Source organism: Crocuta crocuta, unplaced genomic scaffold, assembly GCF_008692635.1.
Source record: "Crocuta crocuta isolate KB4526 unplaced genomic scaffold, BGI_CrCroc_1.0 scaffold48, whole genome shotgun sequence".
Lineage (NCBI taxonomy): Eukaryota > Metazoa > Chordata > Mammalia > Carnivora > Hyaenidae > Crocuta > Crocuta crocuta.
Genome location: NW_027533089.1, coordinates 11,334,824 through 11,346,150, shown reverse-complemented (window position 1 = coordinate 11,346,150; position 11,327 = coordinate 11,334,824). Strand labels below are relative to the sequence as shown.

Sequence of the window (11,327 nt, the reverse complement as noted above, 5' to 3'; positions counted from 1 at the left end):
TCTATGAAAATCCTCGTAGGGATCAGAAGAAACAGCAGGAGATGGGGTCAATGTCCAACTCTGTGTTCAACCTTTATGGCAGAAGCTGCAGAGAGGAAAAGCAACAAATTGATCCCAGTGGGGAAGAACCTTTCCTTGCTTTGGACTTGCTAGAAGGCATAAGAATCCCCCAGGTGACTACAATGGCCAACCCAACTAGCCAAATTTCAAACATCGAAAAACTAGTATAAAACGCTTTAAAATATTTTAAAAGTTTCATTTCCTAAGAAAGTATATTATTTATATATATTATAGATCTACAAAGATAAAACAAAATTTTTAAAAATACTTTTCATCACACAGCAAGCTTCCTAAACTATAGAAATCAAAAATGTTATCACAGTTCCAGATTATAATTCAATTTCCTTCTCTACTACAGTATTTCTTTACTCTCAGGAAAATGAAAAAAATTTTATTTATTAGATGTGACCAGTCTTCCTAATCTTCTGCTTGTATTAGTCTAATACATCTTTAAAAATCTTTAAAGAAAGAACTAGTACAAACTCACAAAAAAAATACCATTAGTATTAAACACTCCAATTTCCATAACATGGATTAATGCCTTCATTTGAAAAGAGTAATCAAAATCAACACAGTTTTCCTTAAGGTCTCAACTAAGAACATTACGAGCCATTTTTTTCAACTGGACTGAAAGACTTGGGGGAGATTTTATTTCTCCTTCCAAAATGTCTATAATGCTGCTTTTGTATTGCCTCATTGGCTCCTTCATACAGCCCAAGAGCAACTGAAGTGCCAATGTCCTCACCCCATTCCAGTCAGTATTCTCAATCCCTACTTGTCTGAAACAGAATTCTATTCAGTGTTCTATGTTTTACAAACATTCATTAAGTACGCACAGTGCTCTGGCACTATGCTCCTAAGATAAGTAAGACACTGGTGGGGTCTGCCTTCAAAGAGCTTGCCACAGTCCAGTAAAGGAAACACACTACTGCAGTAGGGTCAGGTCTGGCTCAAAGGACAAGTTAATGCTTCAGATGGACTGTTTCAGGAAATAACTGACAACCAGGAGAAAGGACAATGGCAGCTGGGGAGGCAAAGGGTTGAGGAAGAGTGACAACATATAATTAGGACTAAAACTAAATATATGAAACATCACACTTGTTTTATTCAGATAATTCTAAGCATTCTGGAATAGCTGCAGTGAGACCTCTGTACGCTATATTACAGAGCTTATGTTTTATTGTGCAGGTGATAGGGGAACAATGAAGGGGACAACTAGAGGAAAGAAACTAATGCAGAATGCTGGCAAGTGAGGTCAGAAACTTGGAGAATCAAAAAAAGAAAAAAAACCCAAATTATAGAGGGAATAAAAATATCTGTAGCATGGAATTTTACTCAGCAATAAAAAAATGACTTCTTACACAACAATATGGAGGAAACTCAAAAATACTATGTTGATTGGAAAAAGCCATACAAAAGAGTACAATGTTACATAATTCTATATACATTACAAAATTCAAGAACAAGCAAAATTAAGCTACGCTGATAAAATTCAGAAAGATGAATTTTAAAATTCTCCTCAGGGAGAAAGGCTATTAGATTGGAAAGGCAAGCGTACAAGGAATTTTCTGGGCAATGAAAATGTTCCATATCTTGATCTCTATGGTAGTTACATGTGTGAACATATATGTAAAAACCCCATTCAGCTCTATACTTTAAATTTTACCACATATACATTACAACTTAATCTATATAAAAATGTACATTATATCTTACAAAAAAAGAAAAAATGCGTATTTAATTGTGGTAGAATAAGGTCAGAATAAGTTAAGCCCTTACGCAATATGTGATTTTTAAGAAATCAGAATAAAGGTTCTAATAGACACTGTATACTCAATTAGCAAACACAATCCCTATAAGACCTTAAGTACAAAAGTCTATCTTCTTTTCCCCTACAAGCAGATATATTGGCAAGTGTTCTTTATGATAAATGCTGTTAAACCAGTGTACTTTTCCCAAAGAAAAGAAATAGCTCACTATAAACCAAAAATAAATAAATAAATTTTCTACACAGCAATATCTATCCTACAGGAAGTACTATAAAGATTAATAAGGCATGAGAAGCAGTTAACACAATATAGAGCACAATAAGAACCCTTCAGACTGCCACTACAATTATTATTATATAATAGCAATAAAAGTGAAACTTTCCTTCCAATTATGCCTAAGCCACTTATTGAGAATACACTGGTTAACTGCATATTACTCAACTGCAGCACTTCTCACTCTAGGCTTTTTTTTTTCCTTTTTTTTTAAACTTTGAGATCAGCAAGTTTCTGACAGCTGAAACATCTGGTTAGATTGGAGAAAGACCATGTTAATTACAATTTATCAAAGTATTCTTTTTAATCTGTTTGTATCCTGAAACCATGCTTATTTACCAAAAGACAGCAAATGTATTTTTAACATCTCAACAGCTTATATTATTAAAAACTCTTTTTTCATATAACAAACCAAACAAGTACATGATCACAGTTCATCTTCCTGAAAATCAAGTCTTAAAAAATTAAAGTAAATCACAATGCTAACTTAGAAAAGTCATTCAGTATTGACATTCATAAGAAAAATATTATCGTTTACAATTGTGAACATTATATTAACATATGAAAAAGCCACAACATGGCAAATTTCATCAATTTGTAGAAGGGCTTCCTTAATAGAAGTAAGAAAGTAAAATTTGCAAAGGCAAAAACTACTCAAGTACTCACTAAAAGAACATTGAAGAAATCTAGCAAATCTCTTACGGAACCGGTTTCTGAATAGCTAAACCAAATACCAACTCAATTTTCTATTATTAATAGTCACTGGAAACTGCACATTTAAGTTAAACTCAACATAAAAGAAGGAAAACTAAGAATTTAGTTCCAGAGTTTGATAGCTCTACTGTTACTTCTACCAAATCAACTGGAACAAGTATATAAAAAAGTCAATTCTTCACATTTCAAAATTTTATTGAAAAACTCATCAATTCTGATCTTGAAGGCACATTTTTAAAACACAAATTTTTTTTGTATTATTCCTACTTTGATATGTAACACTTAACAAAGCAGTCTTCTACTTACCTAGATTTTGTCTTATTAACATCTCGTTGCAAAAACAATCTCATTCGAAATTAACTCAAACCTGAAAAAACACATGCAAAGATCATCATTTAGTTTTCTGCTTCAGATAAAAATAAGTACATCTATGATACACTTATTCTTTTAAATTCAAAACTGCAATTCAAATTATCTTCTTCATATAACATTTATCTGAAAAAGTCATTCAACTAAAACATGATCATTTTAAACTTTTAGGAAACTTGTAAGTACCATCTTTTTTGATGAACAATGATCTCTTCAAATGAGAAACTTAAAACTTTATAGTTCTCTTTAAAAAAGATTTACAATATGAGGCATCTGGGTGGCTCAGTCGATTAAGCATCTGACTATGAAATCAGGTCATGATCTCACAGTTCATGAGACTGAGCCCTAAATAGGGCTCTGTGCTGACAGCTCTGAGCCTGGAGCCTGCTTCAGATTCTGTCACCCACTCCATCCCTCCCCCGCTCTCCCTCTCTGTCTCAAAAATAAGCATACATTTAAAACTTTTTAAAAGATTTACAGTAACTTATTTTGATTAATTTTAACAGTATAGCAATAATTAAAATCAGTATTTGTTAATAAAACACACACTTCTATCTAGATGTTTGTCTAATACTATTATATACATACCAAAAAGTACACCAAAAAGCTGAAGAAGAAAAATACAGTATGAGATGGCATAAAAGTATATACTGTAATAATAACTAACAATGATTATTTACTAAATGCCACATACCATTTATTCTAGAAGACCTTTTATACGGATACTCTCCTGCTTCCTCAATTTAACCTACTATCTAGTGTAATGTGACCACCACCCCAACGTTCCACTTCTACTTGAAAAATTACCTACCCCTAATTTTATCACATTTCATATATTCTGAAAACTCAGTATCTTATTCTGTACTCGATACATCTCCTTTCCTTACCTGAAACAAGCTTGTTATTCTTTTAAATTCTTATTACCCCAAAATGACACCACCATACCTAGATCACTGTAACTATTCTATTTCTAGACTATCATCTCAAATTCATCCTTCCCAGAAGAAGTCATCATTCTGAAACAGCTATCCTGAAGATATCACCTCTATGCTCCAAGTCCTTCAACAGTACTCATTAATGATCTCATCCCCATTGATTTATCCCTAATCTTTACTCTCCTATTCACTCCAGGTTTCTAATAGTAAACCCTTCAAACTCCTGGAACAGCACCCATGCACACTCAGCTTTCATGCTTTTTCACATGCAAAGTACACATTCTTTCTTTAACTCTGCTAATACCTTTTTTTACTAGTTTTGCAAAATTCAATTATTAGTTTGAATATTAGTTATCCTGAAAGATCCTTCTCTAACTTCTTCAGCGATGTGGTATTTCTCAATTGCTGTAACAGCTGGTGATGGTTCTGTATCAATTCTGTTTACCTGTGTGTTTTCTGAACTACAGTGTGGACACACTGAGGCGAAGAATTCAATTCATCTTATTTCAGCATTTTCACTGGATGGCACATAGTAAAAGTACAACAGTGTAGGCTGGATGAAAGATTAGAAATTTTGTGTTGTACCTCAAAATGTACATAGGGAAATAAGTAAAATTCAGGCTAATGAGTTTAATTCACATTTCCAGAACTAGAGGGAAAAAAATCATATCACTTCTGAATCATTAATCAAATCACATTACTTTATGAAATAACTACATGTAAGTAAGATACAGCTGACAAAAATTAGACCAGTGCAAACTTCTACTAAGTGACTTACTTAATTTCACTGATCATCAGAACCAAGATTTTGGTTCTAAATGTTTGCATCCCTATTGAAAACAAAGTTTGTGAACTATAATTCCTAGATTAATTAAAGTATTGGACTTAGGCAGAAAAGAGTTGGAGAAGAAGGTGAAAATGGTTTTAATACTAATAATGTCAATAACCTAGAAAGGTGGTTCTCAAACTTCAGAATACATCAGAATCACCTAGAAAGCATGTTATACAGACTGCTAGCCCCCACCCTCAGATCTCCTGATTCAGTAGTTCTAAGTTGGAGCCTAATGACTTGCATTTCTACTAAGTTCCTAAGGTCATGCTGCTATTTCTAGAACCACACTGAGAATCACAGACCTAGAGTTTTCTGCATAATGTCTAGAAGAGACAAGAATATTTTGTCACCCATGACCACCAATCTTTACCTGCCCAGAGCTGGATACTGTGACCTATTGCAAACTGAACTATAAATCAAGTGAGAGGACTAAAAACCCACTTGGAGTTGCTGTGAAAAGATGAAAAATGGCCCTGCAAAAGAGAATACACATCATAATACTCAGAACCTGTGAATATTACCTCGTGTGACCTCTCCTCCCAAAAGAAAAGTCTTTACAGATGTAACTCAGTTAAAAATTTTGAGGTGGAGAGATTACCCTGGATTATGTGGCTGAGCCCTAAGTACAATCATATATATTCTTGAAAGAGGGAGATGGGGAAATGGGACTATACAGGAGAGAAGGTGAAGACAGAGTAGAGATCTGAAACACTGGCCTTGAAGATTGCAGCCACAGTTAGGAATGTCAGTAGCCACGAGGACTGAAAGAGAACCTTGTAGAAAGTTTCACTATTTCTTAAAGTGTCAAATATACAACGACTACGTATGATCCAGTCATTCCACTTCTAGGTATTTACCCAAAGAAATGAAAGCATATGCTCATATAAAAACTGACATACAAATGTTCATCTTTATTTGTAATAGCCAAAAGTCAAAGGAAAAAACATCCACCAACATGTGAACCCTTATATTATAGTTTTACAATGGAATAAGTAGGAGTGAACTAAAGATACACGCAGTGTGTATGAATTTGAAAATAATCATGCTGACTGAAAAAAACATACACAAAAAGATTATATACTGCATAAGGGAAGAGCTATATACATGAAAGAATTAAAAGGGGCACAAGGAAAGTTTGAGGATAAAGGATAAGTTTATAATCTTCATTGTGATGATTTCATGGGTATATACAGATGTCAAATCTATTCAAATTGTACACATAAAACATGATTTATTACATACCAATTATGCTTCAATAAAATGGCTTATAAGATCACAATATGCAAATATTAATAAACTTGGGAAATTAAAGAAGTTAAGAGTAATAATAATGAATACAAAAAGAATATTGTCATTTATAACCAAAAAAGTAGAGGTGGAAATAAATCCTCTTTCAACACCTACAACTGGTACTACAATTTTGGTAATTCAATGCATCAACAATGCTTCTAGAATGTCATCAGATACATCCTATGAAACATATATAACTAGAAACATCTGGATCTCTGAACAGATTCACATATTTAATTTATACTTGCCTCAATTTCTAGACCCAAACACAATCCTACTCAAATACAGTTAAGGCTCAACCTAGAGTATAAAACATTAATTTTACAGCATTAATCAAAAATCTGTCTGCAAAAATAGTTCCAATTCTATACTTCCCCATTATTCACACATTTAGCAATGAGGCTTTGCAGTTTCTCCCTTAACTGTAGGTTTCCATGTAAGGAAGATGAACAGAATGCAACAGATGTCAGTTTGCCAATTCTGAGCTTGACCTCAGGAGATCTTGCATGGTTCTGCTTAGAATCCTGCCACCACCATGAGAACAAGACAACTCTAATCTGCTGGAGGATAACAGGACAGCCCAAATGTCCCACCACAGGCCATCCTAGACAATCCAGCCAAGAGGACCAAAGCCACCTTCCTGACCTGCTGCTGGATGAAGAATCATAAATGAGTCCAGCCAAGAAATACTGCCTACCTGACTTACAGACTTGTTTTAACAATAAATGTTTGTCTTAAACCACCAAATTTTATAGTACAAGTAAAACCCTGAATTGTGAATAATTTGGTCTGTGAGTGTTCTGCAAGACCAGCAAACATTTCTCATAAATTTTGATAAATGAACGATGTCTTGCTATAGGAGTAGCAGGTGACACCTGCTATGTCACATGATCACAACTGAGCCAATGGTTCTTGAATTTGATTTGCTAAACAAGTGCTTTAGATTATAAGCATTTCCAAAACAAATTATGCTCGCAAACCAAGGTTTTACTGTAGTTTGTTATACAGTGATAGCAAACTGATACAACTCAATCCTAAAGAAACCAAATTATTCTTATCCCTAGAAGAGTTATTTTATTTTTTTTATTTTTCTTAACCAGTATTTCAGATTAACAACTGATATCAAATTTTGAAGGCAATTGTTATTGCTCTTTTATTAGCAGTAACTCTACAAAACATCTTGTGAGCCAATTGTTGGCCAAATTGTTGGCCAATTTCAAGATACATATAAACTGAGCAAAATAATTTTTACAAGTAACGTTACCAATTATTTTTTGTGAAATTCTGTTGCTAGACAGCTTCACTAGATACAACCATATAATGAAATTTTTCAGGGTACTCCAAAATGATCTGTTAGAGGTATTATAGAGAGATCTGCCATCTTACCTAACATCCTTTTTCCTATTTATGTTAATGGCACCCTGATTGCCCATTAATAAAACACTCTTAACTCAACGGTTAACAGTGGCACCACGGGCTCCTGGACTGAGGAATGAACAAGTGGCATCCAGGCTGATGAGAATTTCTCAGGCAGCCACAGCAATCTGTTCACAGATGAGAAGGTAGGCCAGTATGGGAAATTGGGACTCCTTCCCAGAATGTTTCCAAGTACTAGGAAAGGTACTCTCTTCAGTGGAAACAACAGCCATGAGAATTATGTATGTCAGAGCAGCCAGCAGCCATCTCTGCTACCTCACAACATACTTAGGAAATCAAGCCACCATAGAAAAAACCCAAGCAAAAGGCTATAAACATTATCATAATGACATCATATGCACCCATCAATAAAAACATGCCTGAAATAATTGTAGTAATAGCAGAATAGTAAATAACTTATCAATCCTGCTACTGAAACCTACTAGAGAAACTGAACAAAATTTTTAAAAAACTATCAAGTTGAAGGCACTAAAAAGGTAAGACAACAGTAAAGAATGACCTGGCCAAGACCCAAGATGGGACAGAAACCTACAGATACAAACCCAGCATCCAAGCATGCTTTGTTGCCTTCAGGGTTTTTGCCAATACAGGTGAGGCAGCTGAGAAATTGATCATAATTTCTGACGTTGTAATTGAGCTAAGGAGACCAAAAGGGGAATACAAGATTCAGAAATGGTGGGAACCATACTGAATATTGCCTGCTTTCTGAACTGAGACTCCAAAGGACTAAACTCTAGTGAGCCACAAGTAAAAAAGTCCTTGCACGTACTACAGCCCCACCTAAAGACATTTAGGTGAGCAAATTAAAACAAAAACAAACAAAAAACCAAATTCAATCCCTAAAATTTGAATAGAGTAATCCCAGGCTGCCGGAGATCCCACGTGAGGCACAAACAAAAATTATCTCTGGAAAAAGACATTACAGAATTATCAAATTTTAGGCCTGGAGAGCAGTTGAAAATATAAATGGAAATTTAAGTGAGAGAGCATGGCAGCTGGAGAACCAGAGAAGCAATGAAACAAAATTATCAGCATAAACTTTGCCCAAATCACTGGATGACTGGTAAACCAAGTATGCACAGAGAACAACTGCAGGGGTCAAGGGGAAAAAGTTGGCAAAGGCCAGTATTTTTACACTTGAAAAACAGAGCTGTACTACTGATGCTTTTTCAACAGAGTGCATTTCTCAAGTGTGCATAGTTTGGGCAACAAGAAGGTGAAGTCTTTCAAGGCTGAAGTGCCAGGGGACAGAACTATAGCCCAGGAGAACAGGTGGAAATTAGTGGAACCCCTAGAAGCAAGAAAACCACAGGGCAAGCGTCAAAATCAGACTATAAACCTCATCCAACAAATCTCAGGAAAACATTAACAGAAACTAGAGTCACTAAAACATGTTCATACGATGCCCCGTTTTCAAGCAAAATATATCATACACAAAGAAATAGGAGATTGTGATCCATACGCAGGAAAAAAAGGGGAGTCAATAGATACATTTGGAAACTGGGAAATGGGAAATAAAACCACTATACACTCTATAAAATTACTAAAGTTAAAGATTAAAAATATAAAATGTCGGTGGAAATGAAATGCAAAAGTGTTGATGAGATTGTAAATGGTTACAAAACACTTTGGGGGAAAAAAGTTTTTACTATCTTCTGAAGTGAAATAGAGGTACACCCTAAAACCAAGCTATTAAACTCCTGGATACTTACTCAATATGAATTATGCATGGGTACACAAGGAGACATGCACAAGGAAATACACACTATTATACATAAAAGCCTAAAAAGTAGAAAAAATCCAAATCGCCACAGAATGGATAAACTGTGGGATATTCATATAATGTACTGTACTATACAGGCATACCTTAGAGGCTGCATGGGTTCAGTTCCAGACTATCGCAATAAAGCAAAATCGTAATAAAGTGAGTCAAATGATTTTTTTGGTTTCCCAGGGTATATAAAAGTTATGTATACCCTATACTGTAGTTATATTAAATGTGCAATAGCATTATGTCTAAAAAAAGTATGTATATTAATTTAAAATATTTTATTGCTAAAAAATGCTAACCATTATCTGAATTATCAGTGAGTCATTATCTTTTTGCTGGTCTTGCCTCAGTGTTGATTGCTAACTGATTAGGGTGGTGGCTGCTGAAGGTTGGGGTGGCTGCGGCAATTTCATAAAATAAGGCAAGTCAGCCACGTCAATTGAGTCTTCTTTTCATGAACTATTTCTCTGTAGTATGCGATGCTGTTTGAAAACAATTTAGCCACGGTAAAACTGTCTTCCAGAATTGGGAGCCAATCCTCTCAAACCCTGCTAGTGCTTTATCAACTAAGTTTATATAATACGTAAATACTTTGCTGTCATTTCAACAACCTTCACAGCATCTTCACCAGGAGTGGATTCCATCTTTAAAAAGCACTTTCTTTGCTCATCCCTATGAAGCAACTCTTCATCTGTTCAAGCTTTATCATGACTGCAACCATTCAATCACATCTTCAGGCTCCACTTCAAGTTTTCTCTTGCTATTTCCACCACACCTGATGTTACTTCCTCCACTCAAGTCATGAACCTCTCTCCAGGTCATCCATGAGGGTTGAATTTAACTTCTTCCAAATTCCTGTCCATGTGGTTATTTTGACCGCTTCTCATGAATTATGAATGTTCTTAATGGCATCTAGAATGGTGAATCCAGGTTTTATTTATTTTATTTTAGAGACAGGAAAGAGACCGTATGCATGCAAGCAGGGGAGCGGTGCAGAGGTTAAGAAAGAAAACCTTAAGCAGGCTCCAAGCTAAGTGCAGAGTCCAATGCAGGGCCCAAGCCCATGACACCAGGATGATGACCTGAGTTGAAATCAAGAGTCAGATGCTAAACCAAGTGAGGTACCCGGCGCCCCGAATCCAGGTTTTCAATTTACTTTGTCCAGATCTATCTTTGGAATCACTATGGCATCTAGTCTTACAAAATGTACTTCTTAAATTAGAAGACTTGAAATTACTCCTTGATCCATGGGCTGCAGAATGGATGTTGTGTTAGCAAACATGAAAACAATATTCATCTCACTGCACATCTTTGTCAGAGCTCTTGACCAGGTGTGTTGTCAGTGAGCAGTAATATTTACAAAGGAATCTTTTTTTTCAAAAGAGGTGAAACAGTCAATGAAACATGTTATCAAAAGATGTGCTGTCAACCAGGCATTGTTATTCCATTTATAGAGCACAGGCAGAGCAGATTTAGTGTAATTCTTAAGGGCCCTAGGATTTTTAGAATGGTAAATAAGCACTGGCTTCACCAGCTACATTAGCTCCCAAAAAGAGTCAGCCAGTTCTTGGACACTTTGAAGCCAAGTATTGGCTTTTCCTCTCTAGCTATGAAAGTCCTAGATAGCATCTTCTTTCAATAGAAGGCTACTTTGTCAATAATGACAATCTGTTGTTTAGTGTAGCCACCTTCATTAATTATCTTACCTAGATATCTTCTGAATAAATTGCTGCAACTTATCTATCAGCACTTGCTGCTTCATCTTGCACTTTTACATTCTAAAGAGGGCTTCTTTCCTTAAACCTCATAAACCAAAATCTGTCAGCTCCCAAGTTTTTCTGCAGCCTTCTTACCTCTCAGCCTTCCCAGAATGGAAG

The 11,327-nt window shown here is 35.3% G+C and overlaps 1 protein-coding gene across 8 annotated transcripts in view; it reads right to left on the bottom strand.

The window, feature by feature from the left end:
• ZNF644 (zinc finger protein 644) overlaps positions 1-11,327 on the bottom strand; it is a 124,879-nt gene that overhangs the window by 92,861 nt on the left and 20,691 nt on the right. For all 8 annotated transcript variants that reach the window (XR_013330705.1, XM_077746089.1, XM_077746082.1 and 5 more), the window contains one exon: positions 3,123-3,183. Coding sequence is in view for 7 of the 8 variants with exons in the window: in XM_077746089.1 (XP_077602215.1) it covers positions 3,123-3,166 (44 nt within the window). In the remaining variant the exon portion in view is untranslated. The remainder of the gene's footprint in view (positions 1-3,122; positions 3,184-11,327) is intronic.